Here is a 21,006-nt window from a genome sequence, read left to right on the forward strand (position 1 = left end):
CATCCATGTTTCAGTATGTATTTATACATCTTTTGGCTTTAATTAAAATAATTTTGCTTAACCATAAAATAAAAAAGACTTGATATTCCAAGAGGGGGAAATGCTGTTTCTTCTTTTCAATGTATGTCTACTCTTTTCCGCCACCTATCTCAATCATATCATATTGCTTACATACCCTTGGAATAAACATATTTCAGTGATAGATTCAGAGATGCATTCTGATAATTGGGTAACAGTATTACCTTTTGAAAAATCTTCATGTGGGACTTCCCTGGCAGTACACTGATTAAGACTTTACCTTCTGCTGTAGGAAGGGTGGGTTCCATCCCTGGTCAGGGAGCTAGATTCCACAAAGCCTCTCAACTTAAAATAAAACAACAAAACAGAAGCTGTATGTAACAAATTCAATAAAGACTTTAAAGTGGTTCACATAAAAAAAAATCTTAAAGAATCTCCACAGACCTTTATAAAAAAGATTTCAGGAAAAAGGTTCTTTAAATTTAAAGCAATGAAGTCTCCAAAATCTCAAAGACTATATAGTCCTTTAAATGAATCTTTTGCTACTTAATGTCAGTTAATGTGCAACATAAGGGTTATGTGTACTGTTAGATATGGATCACTTGCATTTTGTGTTTTATTATACATTATATGATAGATCTGTGTTCACATAAGCCTATTCTTCTTGGCCAGCCTCTTGGACGGCCTCCTGGGATAGGGAGCTGCTCTTCTTTGTCTTGTATTCCCATTTCCTTGGATAGGCAAATCACTGGCTCTTAATAAATGCTTATCAAATAGAATTTCAGGTATTAGTAAACTCACTAAAGGTTATACAAACCAGAATTGATTGTGTTCTCCAAAATCATAGCCTGATGAGTGGTGAGGTGTGTTTGGGTTTGTGTAGGGGAAGGACGGAGGGTTTTGAGTTGTGTGTTGGTTGTATTCCCATAATTCTTTGTTAAGAATTTGAGGGCTATGTTCTTAATACGTTGCCTCATTCTTATGTCTTTAGCAATAAAATAGGAGTTACTTTCAATGAATAGAAATTACAGTTGAAATACTTTTCCAAAAAGACTTCCCCTAAAACAGGTTTGTTTTTTTTTTTTTTTAATTCAGTGGTTTTGTAATATCCAGGCTTAAAGCTTTATCTTTTCAGGTGTGTTTTGTTTTCCTCAAGTATGAAGTGTTTTGGCAGTCTTTGTAACATAGATCATACTGTATATATCATTGATTCCTTTTAACAGTTGAGCATTTTAAGCTGTCACTGTAGTTAAAAGTGTTTGGGAGTATTGGCTGTCCACTTGTATATACTTTAGAAGTTGACAGGTTTGTTAAACATTTTTTCTGATTTGTTAACACGCTCTTGACTTGGATTCTCATTATCAACCTAGAAATAAAATAATAACGGTAATAAATAACACAGCTTTTTATTACCTAGCTTTATCATTTAATGTCATAGTCTCTGAGATATTATCTCCTCCCACTCTTTTTTTCTTTTAAATAGGGTAGGAAACTGAGGCTCAGCATAGTGACTTTAGATTACATAGACCGGTAGCTCGGGAGACAAATCTTGAACCTAGATTTTATGATTCCAAGTGGAAATTCTTTCCCTATTGCGTGCTGTGTCTGGTATTTATTCACTACTTATAGTTTGGATGTTGCAGAAGTAGAAATAGTTTCTGTACTCACTTTTTTCTACTGAATTGAACGGAGACACAGACAATTGAAAGCAATAAAAACTTAAGAATCTGCTTATTGTATTGGTAAGTACTCAGTGATATATAGCAGGGCCATAAAGTAGAGGACAACTTATGCAAATCCCATAAGTTGTCTGAAAATTTCATGTTTCCAATGAATGTTTTAATCGTTTATTTAACTTTAAGTTCAGATTTAAAAGTTAAATCAAATGTGAAATAAAGATATAAAAACATAGAAACATGAATGTTGGTGTAATTTTTTTTTTCTCTCCCAGACAGATACTGATTATGTAAATGGTGTTGTAACCAACCTGGAGAAAGAGTAAGTTTTTAATTATGGAATTGAAAATATTTTAGTTACTATGATCTCTTGCTTTTTGTGAAAAGAAAATACCTTCTTTTATAGTTTATTTTTCTGTGGAGTTCAGTGTTCATTAGACCACCTACCACTGGTCTTTTAGATATAAATTATCATACAGTATATGTATGTATATCAGGTTACTTGATGGGATACATTGGTGTATTTCATTATAGAAAAGACTTGAATGTCATATATAACACTATCAAATAACAGTGTTTAACCTCAAAGACAGTGAGTAGAGAGAGAGGCAACTTTTTAAAAAAACTAAGATCATGGCACTTGGTCCTTCCACTTTATGGCAAATAGAAGGGGAAAAAGTGGGAGCAGTGACAGATGTTATTTTCTTGGGCTCCAAAATCACTGCAGATGGTAACTGCAGCCTTGAAATTAAAAGATACTTGCTCCTTGGAAAAAAAGCTATGACAAACCTAGGCAGCATATTAGAAAGCTGGGACATCACTTTGCCAACAAAGGTCTATCCAGTCAAAGCTGTGGTTTTCCCAGTAGTCATGTGTGGATGTGAGAGTTGGACCATAAAGAAGGCTGAGTGCTAAAGAATTCATGCCTTGAAACTGTGGTGCTGGAGAAGACTCTTGAGAGTCCCTTGGACTGAAAGAAAATCAAACCAGTCAATCTGAAAAGAAATCAACCCCAAATATTCATTGGAAGGACTGTTGCTGAAGCTCCAATACTTTGGCCACCTGATGCAAAGAGCCAGCTTATTGGAAAAGACTTTGATGCTGGAAAAGATGAAAGGCAAAAGGAGAAGGAGGTGGCAGAGGATGAGATGGTTAGATAGCATCACTGACTTAATGCACATGAATTTGAGCAAACTTTGAGAGATAATGGAGGATAGAGGAGCCTGTTGTGCTACAGTTCATGGAGTCACAAAGAGTTGGACACGACTTAGCGACTGAATAATAATGGCACAAAATGATATCACTTAAATCTTTCACTCTCTATTTACCAAGAGAAAAATTTTCTGCTGTCAGGGCAGCTAGTCAGGGAGCAGTTTCAAACCTCAAGGCTAAATAATGTTTAAAAATATGCAAAGGTTTATTAATAGTTTATTGTGAATGGAGCACATAGCAGGTAATAGGTGGACAGCTTAGTAAGTTGCAGATACCATTGTTCTTGTTCAATTGCTGAGTCGTGTCTGACTCTTTGCAACTCCATGGACTGCAGCACACCAGGCTTTCCTGTCCTCCACTGTCTCCCTGAGTTTACTCAAAGTCCTGTCCATTGAGTCGGTGATGCTATCTGACTCATCATCACTGATACCGTTAGTTTTCATAATACTGCCCTGGTAGATTTCATAGTGATATCATAAAATTAGTCCTGCCACGGGTTTCTTGATTAAAATGTATCTGTTGTCGCCCCCAAAAGACATATTCTTTTATGTAACTTAGGCAAGACAAAAGAGAAGCCAAAGAGTTTGCCAAATCTAGGCTAATGTGGCTCTATCAGTATGCTAAAACCAGAGATTTTTTACAAATATATGCATAGTTCAGGATTAAATTGTGCTTTTGTTAGATTTTCCCTCAGTTGCTCAATTTCTTGGCAGCCTTTATACAGTCACAAATTAGTGTAGGATCCTTAAATATAGGTACCAGGCGGTCATTGGTCCCCCTTCCCACAGACCACGTGGGCCTGTCTGAGGGGCTTTTGCAAGGATTCTGTTGGCTCAGCATGCAAGAAAACCAAGCCCAGGACAAAGGGTGGTGAAGCATCAGGAACCTTTGTGTAGAGGCAGGTAGTTGTATTTTGTGGAGATTTGCAAACCTGAAGTAAGGAAGAAGGCAGATGCAAAGCAAATTACATTTGAATCAGTGAAGATGGATTTTAAAAATGTTAGAACAAATTTTCCTATCTTTGCACAACCTGCAGACATTGAGACATAGTTTGATGTACCCTCACAGGACAAGATCACCCCCAGGTGAGAAATACTAGTTTAAAATGACATACAGTCTGTATTCCACAACTAAGCCTTCCTGAAAATGGAAAAAAACTGGTTTTGCTAATTTATGTGTATATTGGTATACATACACATTCATTAGGTTGCTTTTCTTTCTTCTTTTCTGTGGCATCTTGATTGCTTTTTAAGAATTAAGTTTTTTTTTAGGACTTCAGTCCCTGCAGTTGGCCTGGAATTTCTCTGCTACTCTAAGGATATTAGTATTTTTACTCTGTTTGAAGCATTATTTAAAAGACAAAACAAAACAAAACTCTACTATTGGAAAAATCTATGTTTTCTAGAAATGAATCAATGATGAGCTGCTTCACTTAACACATTGTGACTGTAGCAGTATACTTTACTGGTGTATTTTTCTGCTAAATACCTAAGTTGATCATTAAGATATAAAATCCCACAAAATTTCTATAACTCAGCCAACCTTTCTCATGACAGATTTTCTAAAGAAATCAGTTCTGGCTTGGTGGAAATAATATCACCTCCTGAAAGCTATTATCCTGACCTGACAAACTTAAAGGAGACATTTGGAGATTCTAAAGAAAGAGTAAGGTGAGCCTGTGGTTTTTAAAATCTCCCACCTTTGTGAGTATAATATGTAATAAATGTCATCCTTGTTTATCAAAACTTTACTCACTTTGAAAGTGAAAGTCACTCAGTTGTGTCCAGACTCTCTGCAGCCCCATGGACTGTAACCTGGCTCCTCTGTCCTTGGCATTCTCAGGGCAAGAATACTGGAGTGGGTAGCCATTCCCTTCTCCAGGGGATCTTCCCAATCGAGGGATCGAACCCAGGCCTCCCACATTGCAGGCAGATTCTTGACCATCTGAGCCACCAGGGAAGCTGGTGGCTTCATTTTAGGGTTGAACTAATTAGTGAGAGCTAATGCCTTTTTGATTACTTGGTTGGAATTTCTGTGGAGTTCCTGATGAGAGGTTGAATTTGGTCAACCTAATGAATTTTATAACTGTGCTGCTCTGTGCTGTTACAACTTTTCTTAAGAGTATATTCAGCATAACTCAAAAGTTAGTCCAGATACCTCATGTCTGTATGAATCATAAAGGAGAACTGATTCAATAAAACTGATAAAAACAGTAATAGTCTTCTGCAGAATCATATTGCAATAAATAAAATAGTCCATTAATTAATTTATCTCTAAATCTCTAACATTGAAGGAGTTAGAAGCTTTCCTTGTGTTGTTGTTAAAAACAAAGTAAGAGAGATTAGCATCATTTTTGGATTGTCTTTAACCAGAAAAAAGGACAAAAATAGTGTTTCTGGAAGAGATTTATTGTATTTCTTGAGTTGTTAATTTGTCACAAAGACAGATATGTCTCTATAATTGGTTAATTGTCTCTCAATAAATATGTTACTTAAAACATTTAGGATTGAGTTTGTTTAAAAAAAGAAAACCCAGTGAATAGACTCTTTAAATTCAGAACAGCTGATAAGGTATTTTCTGGATCAGTGGTTCAGAACTTTAGTTCTATTGTGTGTGTGTGTGTTTTTAACTGGCTTTTAAAAAACCACTTCTCTTTATTCAGCATTGATCAGTCTGTTTCTGTAGGCTACCAAGAATTCACCAAAAGGACCTAATACTGTAAATTTTAATACAATGTTTTAGATTTTTTTAAAAAACATTTTTACCTATATCTGAAGCACTAGTTCTTGGCGACATTAAGATATTACTGAAAAAGGGGCCTGTGGTCAAGAAAAATTGGAAAATATTGAATTAAAAGCTTTTTTCAACAGATGCTATTTATTGCTGAATGTTTCAATGCTTCTAATATATTCATGTGTCTCTAGAAAAGAAATATATGTCCTTCCCAAACTTACTAGACATTAGACTCCTTTTTCCCTCAGGACATCTTGAGGATTAGTGTTTTTGAGAATGTATTTTGATAAAGCCTTCTTAAAGAAAAGTGAATTCTCTTCAAGTCTCTCCTAAGTGGATATACCATGTATGTGTCATTCCATCCATTTATTTATCTGTCTACCTATCTATCTAATGTATGATTATTGTTGTTTAGCTGCTAAGTCATGTCTGACTCTGTGACCTTATGGACCCCCCAGGCTCCTCTGTCCGTGGGATTCTCCAGGCAAGAGTACTGGAGCAGGTTGCTATTTCCTTCTCCAAGGGGTCTTCCTAATCCAGGGATCGAACCCATGTCCTGCATTGCCAAGCAGATTCTTTACCACTGAGCCACCAGGGAAGCCAATATATAACTGCACATTTTGTATAATATCATATTATCATATACACAATATATGTGATATATATATTGCATAAGTTATAACATTGTTATATATTATAAAATATACGTCTAACTTTATTTTGTTAACTTTGAGTCTGATTCTTAACTTATTTTTGATTATTTTTATTTCAGATGGAGAACAAAGCAAAACCTAGATTATTGTTTTCTAATGATGTATGCTCAGGAAAAAGGCACATACTACATCCAGGTAAGTTTTTCCTTTAGGTTTTTTTTTTTTCACACTTTTTAAAGAAAAAGCAATATCAAGGGTATATTTTCATTAAAATGAAGTTTCCAAAGCATGAGCCCTCTAAAATATTTAAGATGATAACAGTGTACCAGAGCAGAAGGGTCAGTCACATCACTAAGAGCATGGGCTCTGTAGCTGCACACCCTGGTTTATCTCTGGATGATTTAGTGGTCTTAAGGCAGATAGTTGTTTTGTGCAGTAATATATTTACATATGAGTTTAGGATTATAAAGGCAACATCTATTGTAATGTTCTTGGCTGTAGAATCCTATGGACAGCAGGGCCTGGTGGGCTACAGTCCATGGGGCCGCAAAGAGTTGGACATGACTGAGCGACTAACGCAGACACACACGCGCACACAGGTGCAACTTTCAGTAGCATGGCTAAAACAGTAAGTCCATCGTGATGCAGGTTTTAAGTGAGCCAGGTGGGCAACAGCTTAAGTAATTCTAGGAAGCTCTTATTTCTTTCAAGTGTTCTTCAGTTAATACTTAAGCTTAAATTTCTGCATTGGGATTTCACTTCTTTAGTCAAATATCTTTATCCCTGTTCAAAGTGCAGATACCCCTGAGAGATATATAGCACATGAAGTGTGTCAGGTTTGTTTTTTTTTTTTTTTCAGTATAAAAAGTTTATTAGGTGCTGGGAGGATGTGTGGATAAGAGTGGCAAGAAGCAGCCCTGAGTCCCTGAATTAGGAAGGAAGTGGTTAGGTGGCTGCTGGCACGGACTGGATAGGGAAACAAAGATGGAAGGGATGGGGCTGGCATCACGTGGAAAGGTGGACTTCTTGAGGGCAGACTTTTGTCTCTAGTGGTGCTGTACCTTGGGCCAGCTGTATTCAAGTGGGCATGAACCAACCCTTCCTTGAGTCACAGGATGAAAAATAGAAATGGTGATAGGGTATGACACGTCTATTACAGGATGCAACAGCTGTGTGTATAAAAACACGGTATCCTAGATGTAGGTAGTGCGTTTCCTCCAAATGCTTAAGAGAGGTCTGATTTTAAAATAATAACAATAATTTTGAAGCATTTTAACATACCCTCGATATTATTGTGGGCTTCCCTGGAGGCTCAGACAGTAAAGAAGTTGCCTGCAATGCAGGTAACCCGGACTCAATCTCTGGGTGGGAAGATCCCCTGGAGAAGGAAATGGCAACCCACTCCAGTATTCTTGCCTGGGGGAAGTCTCATGGACAGAGGAGCCTGAAGAGCTATGGTCCATGGGGTCTCAAAGAGTAGGACACGACTGAACAAATAACACACACACACACACACACACACACACACACACACAATATTATTGTGGTTGAACCTTGCTGTTTGTCCCAGGCCCAGTATATAAATATTTACATTATGGTCAAGAACTTTATATACAGCATTAAAAAGTGCAGCTGTATTACTTTTGAAACTTGTTTTCAATTTTCTTCCAGGGGAAGAATTCATGGAACCAGTAAAGCTCTTGGGAGGGAATGTAGGAAAAATTCATGTTTAAGAAATTGAGGAAAGGACAGAGTTAAGAAAGAGGGTGGTAAGGAAAATTTCCCCTAAGCAAGGTCAATATATGAGATATTACAGTATTATATGAGATATAATAACAACAACTGCTATGAACTAACATTTCTTGCACACTTATTCTGTCAGGCATTATTTTTTATACTTTATGCTTTCCACATATTAACTCATTTAATATAACCCTTTTTATAACAGGAATGTGCTGTACATACTGTGTCAAAGTGTGTTTTGCTGTCACTTAATGTACAATTGTTGTTGTTTAGTCGCTGAGTCAGGTCCGACTTTTTAGTGACCCTGTGGACTGCAGCCCACTGACAGGCCCCTCTGTCCATGGGATTTTCCAGGCTGGAGTGGGTTGCCATTTCCTTCTCCAGGGGATCTTCCTGACCCAGGTATCCAACCTGTGTCTTCTGCATTGGCAGGCTGATTCTTTACCTCTGAGCCACCAGGGAAGTTAACATGCTATTGACACCTTTTCTGAGGCATAATTTTTGGACAAATAGGTTAATTTGAAGAATGTCCAGTGGATCTGTCTTAGACTCAGTGGTTTCTCTGTGGTCATCACAGATGTACATCTAAAGGGAAAAGAAAATGCCACCTGCCTTACTGTTTTGCTTGTGGCTTGTAACGAAGTTTTCCGTGACAGCAGCAAACCCAAATTCATAAAGCGCTCTATTGCAAATGACTTGGACTTGAAGACAGTCTTCTGGAAAACTGTCTGGTGATGCAGACACTTCGTAGGTGGTACTGCATCGTTCTTCCTGTATCACATCATGATGCACACTGTGTCAGCTTGTCCCACTTTTAGTGATGCTGAGATTTAATCCATGGGTGTAGGGGTGTCAGTCTCATCTCTTCTTTATTAAAAAGCTACCCAGCAGCCATTTCTTACATGGTTTGAGCTTCTGTAATTATTTTCCCCCAGATTGCTGTTTTTTGTTAGAGGTTGCCAACTGATAATTTTCTAATTCTATAAATTGTAATGTTCTTAAAAGTAGAGCTCTTCTGTAAAAGGACTCTCCTTTCTTAACTGTTTGGTGATGTTGAAAAATAGTTTACAAAGGAAAAGAAGATTAAGTGCTTGATTCTTTCTCTTTATTAATTTTTAAGTTGACACCTTAGCAGTCTGCAGTGGTGACCATTTTTAAAGTATTGTTGTGAACTCATATTTTTTAAAACTAGATTTGGTTTGCCTCAGTCTTTGCAATCATTACTTCTATATGTTCATTTATTTATTTATTTGGCTCCACCAGTCTTAGCTGTGGCACATGACAACTCTTAGTTGTGGGCATGCAGGATCTAGTTTCCTGACCAGAGGTCAGACCCGAGCCTGCTGCGTTGAAAGATCACAAAGAGTTAGCCACTGGACTGCCAGGGAAGTCACTGCAATCATTATTGGTATTGATGCTTGTATTGGCCCATCCTAAGCCAGTGAGAATTTCTTCAAATGGGCCCTTGTATTCTTTTCTTGTAAGCCCAGTAATCACGTGGATCACTTCCTCATTGACTGGCACACCTTGCACATTTCCTGTCCCAGATGTAGAAGCAGTCATTTCTTAAAGGAGTCCTGTTTGTTTTAGAGGTGTACAGTATTTAGAACCACAGTCTGTGCACTGGAGATGCTCACGGCCATTGTGGTGTCTTTGCTTCTGGGTGTTTTAGTAAGGAAAGGAACATCTTATTGCTCAGAGGACAAAAAATCACATTGATACTGATAATCCCAGTTCAAGTGTAAGATCATAATATTTTTATTTAACTTTTTTGAATTTTATGTATATTCTTTTCTCTTATATTCAGAGCCTTGGTTTTAGTAAAATTATCTAAATAACATAATTCTTTTATTCTGTAGTATACCTAGAATGGGCTTTTCTGGTGGCTCTGTGGTAAAGAACCTGCCTGCAATGCAGGAGACGTGGGTTCAAGCCCTGGGTCGGGAGGATCCCCTGGAGAGGGAAGTGGCCACCCACTCCAGTATTCTTGCCTGGGAAAGCCCATAGACAGAGGAGCTGGTGGGCTACAGTCCAAGGGGTCACAGGGTCAGACACAACTCACTGACTCAACGACAACAATAATACCTAGAATAGTTTCAAAATAACAGTATCAATTAAACTACTAAATGCAATTAAAAATCTTTTATTCTTGTTTCCCTCCTGAAGAGTATATCCTAATATGGATATATAGTCAAAATTCCATGTTTGAAAGTCAGTTGATAAAATTCTTCATATTATGTGACCACATTAATAACAACCTGATGTGAAAGTAGGTTCATTTATTTCCATTTGTATTCAGTGGTTAGCATTTTTTTTCTTTTTTAGTTGTAAAAAGTATAATATTCCCAAATCAAAACTTATATGAAACAAGATATGTTTTCAGAGGTCTCCTTTTTATCCCTGTTGTCTTCCCGTGTCTCCTCCCTCCCCCATGGGCAACCACCATGAGTTTTTGGTTTCTCCTTGTACATTTTAAATATTGGAACAAAAATGTAATATTCCACCTCTTTCAGACTCTGCAGGTACATAGTGCAAAAGCAGTGTTTTACATCTTGTGTTTTCACTTCCCTGTATAAACTAGTGATCACTAATGAGGTATATGTTAGACTTTCCAAGAGTGGATCTTGCTGTGATTTGGTTTGCCAAATCAAATCAAATTTGGATCTCAGGGGAATGACGTTCAGTTTAAAAGCCCAGGTTTTGGGCTTCCCTGGTGGCTCGGTGGTAAAGAATCTGCCCGCCAGTGCAGGATACACAAGTTTGGTCCCTGGTCTGGGCGGATCCCACCTGCTGCAGAGCGACCAAGCCCGCGTGCCGCAACTGCCGAGCCTGTGCCCTAGAGCTGGAGAGCCGCTGCTCCTGAGCCAGGGTGCCACAACTCCTGAAGCCCGTGCTCTGCCCCAGGAGAAGCCACTGCAATGAGAGACCCGTGCACCACAACTAGAGAGGAGTCCCACGGCTGGAGAAAAGCTTGCACAACAGCAAAGACCCAGCACAGCCAAAAATAAATTAATAAAAACCCAGTCTGTATAAAAAAAACCTTATTTATTTAAAAAAATATGTTTGGCTGCACCCTGTGGGGTGTGGGATCTTAGTTCCCCATCCAGGGATCAAACCCACACCCCCTGCACTGGAAGGCAGAGTCTTAGCCACTGAACCACCAGGAAAGTCCTTATATAGCTTTCTTGAAATGACAAACTTATGGAGATGGAGAACAGACTCTTGGTCTGCAGAGGCTTGGAAGGGGGGAAAGGAGGGAGGTGGATGTGAATATAAAGAGTAGCGTGAGAATCCCTGTGATGGAACTGTCCTATACCCTAGCTCTAGTGCTGCTCCTGCAAACGGACACATGTTCAGATTGCATGGAACTAAACACAGAGACACACAAACCACACACACACACAACTAAGTCTGTGTAAAACTGGTGAGATTTGAATAAGTTGGATGAGTTGTGTCAGAGTTGATTTACTGATGGTGATATCATGCTGTAGTTAGATCAGAAGATGTATATTGGGATTGTTTGGGGTCTCTCTATTATTTTTTCATAACTGTATATGATCTACAATTATCTTTAAAAGTCTTTTTAGAAAGCAAAGTTGTTTGCTGAGAGTGGAACAAAGCAATATTTCTAATTTAATAGAAAAGTGAGTTTTTTTGTGATAGCCAAGTTTAGTGTACTAAATTTAAATAGGCATTTAATTATTTCATCTACACTTCTTGTCTTTGTGTTTACTGATGAGTTCACAGACTTTAGGGTTGTGCCTGGAACATAATCAAAGCTCTGTAAATACTGGTGAGTCAAAATTGTATGTGTGCGTGCTAAGTCACTTCAGTCATGTCCAGGCTCCTCTGTTCATGGGATTCTCCGGGCATGAATACTGGAGTCAATTGCCATGCCCTCCTCCAGGGATCTTCCCGACCCAGAGATGGAACCCACATCTCTTATATCTCCTGCATTGGCAGGCAGGTTCTTTACCACTGTGCCACCTGGGAAGCCCCAGTCAAAATCGTGCCTTTCCAAATACGGCTACTCTTTCTTCACAGACAGGAAGACAGCTTACAGGATTCAAATCTATGAAAAACCCAAATACTTAAATAAGTAAAAATTACTTAGCAGATAACTGGAAATGATAACATGTCATTAGGAAAAGGAAGAGTTTTCCTGGGATATTAAAATCATCAGTGGTAAAGAATATTTTTAAAAGAATGTATGCATAGGTTAAAAAAAATCATCTTGTGACTTTAAAATTCTCTGAACATTTGGGGGAGGAAGTCTTTGCAGACACTCATGATCCTCGATCTCTGTCAACTCGCTGTTGAACTGATAAACTTGCCAGTAACGCACGTGGTGATGGCAGAGCACGTGGGGTTAATGGCTACACTGAGTTGCTACAGCTATTTAATTATTTTGAGGATGTCTTTTAAAATATAGAAAGAGAACTTTTAGGAACCAGTCCTACAGAAATGAATAGCATTGATGTGAGTGTAAGCAGTGTTTGCATTGACAAAGAATGAGAAACAGCCTGAGTGTCTGCTTGTGAACAAACAGATGACTTGCCCATGGATCCCTGGGAATAGTATAAATCTATTGAGGAGACTGCTTTGAATATATACTTATTAACCTGGAAAGATATTCATGATCCATTAGGAGGAAAAAGGCCAGTTTAATAAAAATCTCAAGGTGGGCGGGAACCTTAAGGTAGGCTTGCCTCTCTTGGCTCCCTGCGTTGTATGTGCGTTCTAAAGGTGTGCGGTGGGTGCACACCCAACCTTGATCGGTAGTCGCCTCCACTAGAAGGGTGGAGGGTAAAGAAGGAAAACTAGGTTGTTTTTTTCTTTTTAAATGACTTGTTACATGTATTTATGTTAAAAAAAAAATGAAAAGGTCTTTAAAATTCTTTTCCTTTGAAAAGAAAACAGGTTAGTGTGAAATCCTGTTGGATCCATAAAAGGGCCAAAATGAGTAAATCAGGGAATGTTTTGTAATTTCTCATAGTGAGGGAGTGGTTTTATTGATTTGCTGTATGCATCAGCCATTTTAATTTCTTCATTTTTCCTTTAATAGAATTTCTTTTTATTTTTTAGGTTTTTCCTTTTATTATTATTAAAAATTATTATTATTATTTTGGCTACACTACAAGGCATGTGGGATCTTCCCTGACCAGGGATACAATCTGGGCCCCCTAAATTGGGAACTCAGAGTCTTAACCACTGGACCGCCAGGGAAGTCCTGAAATTTATTTTTATTTTCATCATTTTTGACCATTGTTTTCTTGATTGTTATTATAAAAGTGTACTTGAGTTTTTCCAGAGTGTCACATCTAAATCTTCCCTTTTCTTTCTGATTCATTAATATGATTATTCAACTTTCTTTAGCTTGAAGATGATATTATCGTCAAACAGAATTACTTTAACACCATAAAAAATTTTGCACTTCAACTTTCTTCTGAGGAATGGATGATACTTGAGTTCTCCCAGCTGGGATTCATTGGTAAGAAAAGTGGCAGATTTATTTACTTTGAAATAACTGTGACTCTTAGAATCTTGGACTGTTTTTTTACCTTACAAAGGTTATCTCTTTTTTTTTCTCTGGAAATGGATTGCTTTTAAAGAAATTTACTAATAGCTTAAGTAGTTATTAATAACTACCTAATAAGTTAGGTAGACTTCCATGTATAAAACATTGAAGTCAGCTCGGAGTAGTATTTGGAGAGGTCTCACATGGTAGTATTTACTCTGGAGTTTTGCAAGGCAGCCCTGCTGTCTTTCTTTCCCTGCTGACAGAACCAGCCATGGTCCTTGGGAGTACATCTGGTTCCTTCTCTGACACCTCTAGTTCCTGTTTTAAAGCCCAGAGCTTTTGCAAGATTGAGGTCCTTTTAAAAAGAATGCTTCATTAATGACTTTTTAATAGGAATTCCTGGTATTCAGTGTAGTACATGAAGTTCTTGTTCAGTCATTAATTTGTATTCATGGATGCTTTCAATGGACTAGTCAGGGTGCTTATTTTAAAAGTTTTTTTTTTTTAAGTTTTTTTTCATTAAAATTCCTAAATCATCCAACTAAAGAGAATATGTTTAAAGTTGAAGATTGAAGGAAATTTATAGGTTTTTAGAAAACACCCCAGAGAATAATATTTCACTTCCTATAATGCTTTAGATCTGTAAATATTAGAGGCTGAGGCTTTGACCTTGTTGATCATTTATCTCAAAACTCAAGACTCAAAACTCAAAAAATATTTGTGAAGGTTTCAGTGAAGACTGAATTAGGAGTCCTTGTGTTTTGCTTTTATTAATTTAGTTAAAATTTCATTTAAACTTAAACTTAAGTTCCTTTTTTATGAGAGGCAGTTTAATGAGACATGAAGGAAACATCTCCAATCTTTTCTTGAATCCTTTGAGCCGGTAGTGGTATGATAGATTTTGTAGTAGAGAAAATCAAGAGTTCCATTTATATCAGGTGACAACTAAGCTAAAGCAAATTTGTTTTTGACAAGAGAGATGGGACAATTATTCATAATGATTTATAGTTGAAAGCACAAGCTTCAGTGTATTTGTTGCATGGACTTCACTCATTGAAGTCATTCTGATGGTTGGCTTCTTATTACAGTTACTGATTGGAAGTATCTTTTCAGGTAAAATGTTTCAAGCACCCGACCTCACTCTGATTGTGGAATTCATATTTATGTTCTATAAGGAGAAACCCATTGACTGGCTCTTGGACCATATTCTGTGGGTGAAAGTTTGCAACCCTGAAAAAGATGCAGTAAGTCTTATCTCTTAGGAGAATGGAACAGACTTATTTTATGTATTTAGTGAAAGTGATGACTCCTAGGGAACCAGATTTTGTAAACGAACAGTTAAATAGGTAGCTGAAAACAAACAGTGTTTATAAGCTATTGTTGAATTCTCTGTCTTTAAAAAAAAAAATAACCACTTTCTTAGAGCAACTCATAGAATGTAGCAAAATAGCAGAGTGCCTACTTTCCAACAATGACTGAACATAGAAATTGATTCAGTCAACTCATTTTTATGATGTAAGCCCTTACCTGTATTTTCCTTGTGGGTTTACAGAACCGTTAATGTCATCTTTACATTTGTACAACATACTTGCATTTAATTGCTTCCATGCAGTTTTATCTAATACATGGTTATGTTCTAAAATGAGCTTGTGAGGTGAAAGTCTTTGAAAATAAAAATTAAAACCATGAAGACCCATTCTTTCACTCTTCTTTCTATGGCCCATAATATTTCAGTTGCTTCCACTAGGATGTCAAGGGAACTGTCAACCATGTGCTTGCTTGCTCCAGAATCACATCCCTTTGAGGGCGGTCTAGGAGACTCTTCCAAGCATTACCTTTTCACTAAGCATAATACACTCAAGGGCCATCCTTGTTGTTGCAAATGAGAAGATTTCATCTTTTCTATGTCTGAGTAGTATTCCATTTGTGTGTGTGTGTATACACAGCACATCTTTACCCATTCATCCATCGATGGGTACTTAGGTTACTTCCATATCACGCCTGTTGTAAATAATGTTGTGGTGAACATACCGCTGCCTCTGCTTTTGCTGATGAGTGTTTTTGGGTTCTTTGGATAAATACCCAGAAATGGGATAGCTGGGTCACATGGAACTATTATTGTTAATTTTTTGAGCAGTTTCCATGCTGTTTCCATAGTTTGTGCACCAATTTACATTCCCACCAGTAGTAACCAAATAAAAGCATGTACATATAGAAAGGAGGGTAGTGGTTACCAGAGGGGCAAGTGCAGGGGTAAAGGGAGTGGAAATAGTGGAAATATAATGTTCACACATGAAACTGGTATTATAAACTAGTGTCACCGTAAAAAAAGAGATAAAAACAATTCACACATTCTTCCCAAGGTTTATGGACCTGCTCTGAGTCTGCAGCCCCAAACGTGTTATCTGTTTGCCTGTGTGTTGAGTGATGGGGTTGGCCTCAGACCCTGCTGCCTCCACCTGCCCCCACCATCCCTCCTCTCCTCGCTCCTCCCCGTCCTCTCCTCCCTCCCTTCCTTTTCCTCTCCTTCATTGTGACTGCTGTGTTTGTGTAAAAAAATTTTTTTAATGTTTCTGTAAATAAAATTTATCTTTATAATTTATAAAATTGTTTTATAATTTTAAAATAAAAATTTATTAATTTTAATCAAGAATACATTTTATTTATTTTTATTAATAATTTATAAAATTAAAATATGTAAGTAAAAATTTATAAAATTTTATCTTATAAAATGTTTGTATATATAAAATTTCACCTCTACTGTCCCGTTAGCAATAATGCTAATGAAGTAAAGCTCTTGAGAAAAATTAGGAGAAAATTAGTGGAGGTTTTTCACAATGAAATGCCTTCTACATTTGTCTTCTTCACTGTGTTCTTGACCCAAAACCTATAAAAGTCACTGAAAATGGAAAGAGTTTATGAAAGTCTTCAGGACATACCTGTCCTGAAGCGCTGAGCTGGTGAACACGGGAGCCTGGCCAGCTCTGGGTCCGCCAGGTGTGATCACGCCCGAGGGCAGCTTATGATCTGAAGTCTGGGCCACGGGACACTTGGAGCTGAAGTTTAGGTGTCCCTCCACGGTGTCGAGGTGGATTTGTCTGTTTGACTGTTTCCTTGCTTGTAGTCTACTTACTGTCTCCCGTTTTCACATTGCTTTGATGCAGCAAAATGGGCCTTATCTGCAAATTCTTCACTGTATTATTTTGTGCAGCTATTTTGTGTATTTGAACCAAACCTCTAGGATGGGTGCATTTTAATATTAAAAGCCAAATTGATATTGACACTTTGTAAAAGGTGGTTGAAATTAAATTCTTATCTCTTCCCTCAGAAGTGCTTATGTTAAATTTCTGCATCATGTCTATTTATCAAGTTGGTAGAAAATCTATTGATTTCTCCAAAAGGACCCTAAAAAATAACACATGACTTGAAATTATGAGATGAAATTGGATTTTTTTTTAATATTTACTCTTCTAAAGGAAGTTTCGGCTTTCAGAGGAGGACAAGATGTCACTTTCTAATGTAACACTAACATTCCTCTTTAATATTTAGAAACACTGTGATCGACAGAAGGCAAATCTGCGAATCCGTTTCAGACCGTCCCTTTTCCAACACGTTGGTCTGCATTCTTCACTCACAGGAAAAATTCAGAAGCTCACGGTTAGTGATTTAATTTTATTTTTCTCATGCACAGACAATTTGCTATTTAATGTGTAGTCATTGTTTTCCTTAAATATAAATAAGCTGTATGTTATAGCTGATTCACTGTTCTACAGCAGAAACTAACACACATTGTAAAGCAGTTATACTCCAATTAAAAAAACACAACAAAGCAGGTAACTAATAAGGGCCTACTGTATGGCATAGGGAGCTCTAGCCAATATTCCGTAATGGCTTAGATAGGAAAAGACTCTAAAAAGAAGTGGATATATGTATATGCATAATTGACTTACTTTGCTGTACGCCTGAAACTAACACGACATTGCAAATCAACTACACTCCAATAAAAATTAAATGAAGAGAAGCGATTCTGAGCAAATAAAAAAAATAAGCTGTATGTTGTTTGATAGCATATATGTCTTTCCTCCTAGGATAAAGATTACATGAAACCATTACTACTCAAAATCCATGTAAACCCCCCTGCAGAGGTATCTACTTCTTTGAAGGTCTACCAAGGTCACACACTGGAGAAGACTTACATGGGCGAAGACTTCTTCTGGGCTATAACCCCAGTAGCTGGAGACTATATCCTGTTTAAATTCGACAAGCCAGTCAATGTGGAAAGGTAGGTCCTTATGGAGATAAAATTTGGCCTTAAAAAAAAAAAAAAAAAATTTGGCCTTACAATTTAGACCTTTTCTTCACAATGTGATTTATGGTAGAATTTTTTTTTTTGTATGTGTAACACATATAAGGACCCAATGAGTCCTAAATGTTAGATTATAAAATATGTGGAGTTTCCCGGGTGGCACAGTTAGTAATTGTCCTGCCAAGGTGGGAGATGTAAAAGATGAAGATTCGATCCCTGGGTCAGGAAGATCCTCTGGAGAAGGAAATGGCAACCCACCCCAGTAATCTTGCCTGGAGAATCCCGTGGCCAGAGGAGCCTGGCGGGCTGCAGTCCGTGGAACATGACTAAGTGAGCACTCAGGCGTGTAAAATACATTTCCTGCAACTCAGTAACATCACGGGTGGGTTGCTTCCAGGTAGAACACCGGCATTTAGTATGTTAGATAAATTCTATTGGTATTTCTGAAAGCATATTTAGTATAGATTTTTAAAAATATACTTGTTTTTATCTATTAACTTACTTGGTCGCACCCGGTCTTAGTTGCAGCATGCAGGATCTTTTAGTTGTGGCCCGCGGGATTGTAGGGAGCGTGCAGTCTTAACTGTTGGACCACCAGGAAAGTCCCTAGTAGAGATTTCTAATACTTGCATGTAGAACTCATCCTCAGAATCTCCAATTAATTTTCCTGCCCTTATCTTAGAATATCCCTTAAGATTTGACTGTGAGCTGGTGGACGGCCCAGCAATTGACTGAAAGGATAAATTTAACAGTATGACTATTCCTAGGTAGTGATTTTGCAAGTGCTGGATGGCTTTTAGTATATGCCATGGAGGAAGTTACAACCCTTTCTTTTTCCTTTTTTTTAAATTAGAAGATAATTGCTTTACGATGTTGTAATAGTTGTTGCCATGCATCAGCATGAAGAGCGTTAGGTATACACATGTCCCCTCGCTCTTGAACACCCCTCTCCCCACCCCACCCCTCTAGGTGGGTTCCCTGCATCATACATTGAACTCCCACTGGCTATCTGTTTTACATATGGTAATGTATATGTTTCAATGCTATTTCTCTCACTTTATCCCACTGTCTCCTTCCCCACTGTGTCCAAAATGTCTCTGTCTCCTTTGCTGGCTTGCAAGTAGAATTGAGTACTGTCTTATTAGATTCATATGTATGCATTAATATACGATATTTGTCTTTTACTTTCTGACTTATTTCACTCTGTATAACAGGCTCTGGGCTCATCTGCCTCATTAGAACTGACTCAGACGTGTTCCTTTTTATGGCTGAGTAATAATAATCCATTGTGTATATGTGCCACAGCTTCCTTATCCGTTCATCTGTTGGTGGACATCTAGGTTGCAACCATGTCCTACCTGTTGTAAATTGTGCTGCAGTGAACAGTGGGGTACATGTGTCTTACAACCCTTTTCTGTGATTTGGGGTTTATGTTCACTTTGAAAAAGTTGGGGCTTTTTCCTTCCCATTTTTCACCTGACAGTCACAGTTCCTTCCATCTTTCCCCTGTTTTGGGTGTGTTCCCCAGACTGTCTGTGACATACTTACATATAATCCCCAGAATAGAATATAATTTCCTAGCCTGTGGCATATGATGTTATGTTTTCCTGTGAGGGCCATTTGATTTTTAGAATTTGTCAAATATTTGACCACTTTAATAATTCTTTTTAAGGTGGTCAGTAACAATGCATAGCTACATGTAATGCTATTAATTTTCTTTTCTTACTCTAAGCTGCTTCTAAAGAGAAATTTAAGCATAAAAATGTTATAAGCAATGGGAAGATCACTGGTAAAACATATTAAACTTATGAATAATATTTTTCACTTATATGAGTATTTTCACTTATATGAGTATTCACTTATGAGTATTATGAATAATATTTTTCACTTATATGAGTATTTAATATTGGTTTTATTGTTATTTAATATTCATTTTATACTGTATAGTGAAACTCTGCCCTGAGAGGTATTGTTCACCACATTTTCATGAGTCATCCTAGAATTAGAAACAACAGTTTTCACTTCAACAAGAATAGCCTGAAACCAATTTATGGGTTTATTTTTAGCACATAAAAACAGTTCCATCAAAGAATCTGCTAAAGAGCTCATATATTGGAGATCAAACTTAGTAACAACAAATATATTTACAGTAAACCTCTGTGAAGTAATATTTATGATGACTCTATTGTGGGCACTTTTCTACTGAAACATAAGTCTTCTAAAATAACAGTATATAAGAATTTTCTTGACCTTCCTAGGATAGAAGAAAGGGATTACTTGATTTTTGCCATAATTTACTCACTGAGAGGGGAAGTAGCAAAATTTATTAATACAGAAATAAAGTGTTAAAAATATTCTTTCTGTAATGTGCGTGCATTATACAAAAATTTTAAAGTGTGAAAATGAGGAAAGGGACTTCCCTGGGGGCCCGCTGGTTAAGGCTTCGCCTTATAATGCAGAGGATGTGGGTTGGATCCCTGGTCAGGCAGCTAAGATCCCAAAAGCCCTATGACCAAAAAACATAAAACAGAGGCAATATTGTAACAAACTCAATAAAAACTAGAAATGGTTCACATTAAAAAAAAATCTTAAAAAATACTGAGGAAAAAATCATAACCCAAGGAAACCATTATGACCATATTGGCACCTTTTTTTCTTGATAATTTTGTGTATTTTCGACCTTAAGACTGTGGTCTACATGTAGTTTCATATCTTACATTTTCCATTATACTCTGTTGTGACTCACAAGTATTGAGTTGGTCCAAAAGTTCATTCAGGTTTTCCCATACCATCTTACAGGAGAACCTGAACAAACTTTTGGGCCAATGCAGTTTTTTGATGACTGCACAATATCTCATTGTGTGGTTCTACCATCATGTACATCTTCCAATGTTAAACTTTTTAGGTGGTATGGAGTTTTTCACTATAAATAATTGCATAGTGAACACCTCTGAATTAGTCTGTCTTAACACTAGATTACATACATGGGCTCTTTTCTAAGAAGTGGCTTCCCCGTCCCATGATTTGGCATCTATAGCTAAGTTATTGAATGGCCTGTGGTTATATGACATTCTGGGCCAAAGATGCTTTAAAAAAATGTACCTCATCTGGAAACTCTGGGAGTTAGTTTTGGTATATTTAGCT

General features: G+C 37.3%; 1 protein-coding gene across 2 annotated transcripts in view; it reads left to right on the top strand.

Moving 5' to 3' along the window:
* Nucleotides 1-21,006, top strand: part of MGAT4A (alpha-1,3-mannosyl-glycoprotein 4-beta-N-acetylglucosaminyltransferase A) — a 114,708-nt gene that overhangs the window by 77,553 nt on the left and 16,149 nt on the right. For both annotated transcript variants that reach the window (XM_065929742.1, XM_065929743.1), the window contains exons 6-12: nt 1,970-2,016; nt 4,463-4,576; nt 6,412-6,487; nt 13,412-13,526; nt 14,670-14,800; nt 17,106-17,213; nt 17,645-17,838. In XM_065929742.1, the coding sequence (XP_065785814.1) occupies nt 1,970-2,016; nt 4,463-4,576; nt 6,412-6,487; nt 13,412-13,526; nt 14,670-14,800; nt 17,106-17,213; nt 17,645-17,838 (785 nt within the window). The remainder of the gene's footprint in view (nt 1-1,969; nt 2,017-4,462; nt 4,577-6,411; nt 6,488-13,411; nt 13,527-14,669; nt 14,801-17,105; nt 17,214-17,644; nt 17,839-21,006) is intronic.

Source organism: Muntiacus reevesi, chromosome 3, assembly GCF_963930625.1.
Source record: "Muntiacus reevesi chromosome 3, mMunRee1.1, whole genome shotgun sequence".
NCBI classification, from domain to species: domain Eukaryota; kingdom Metazoa; phylum Chordata; class Mammalia; order Artiodactyla; family Cervidae; genus Muntiacus; species Muntiacus reevesi.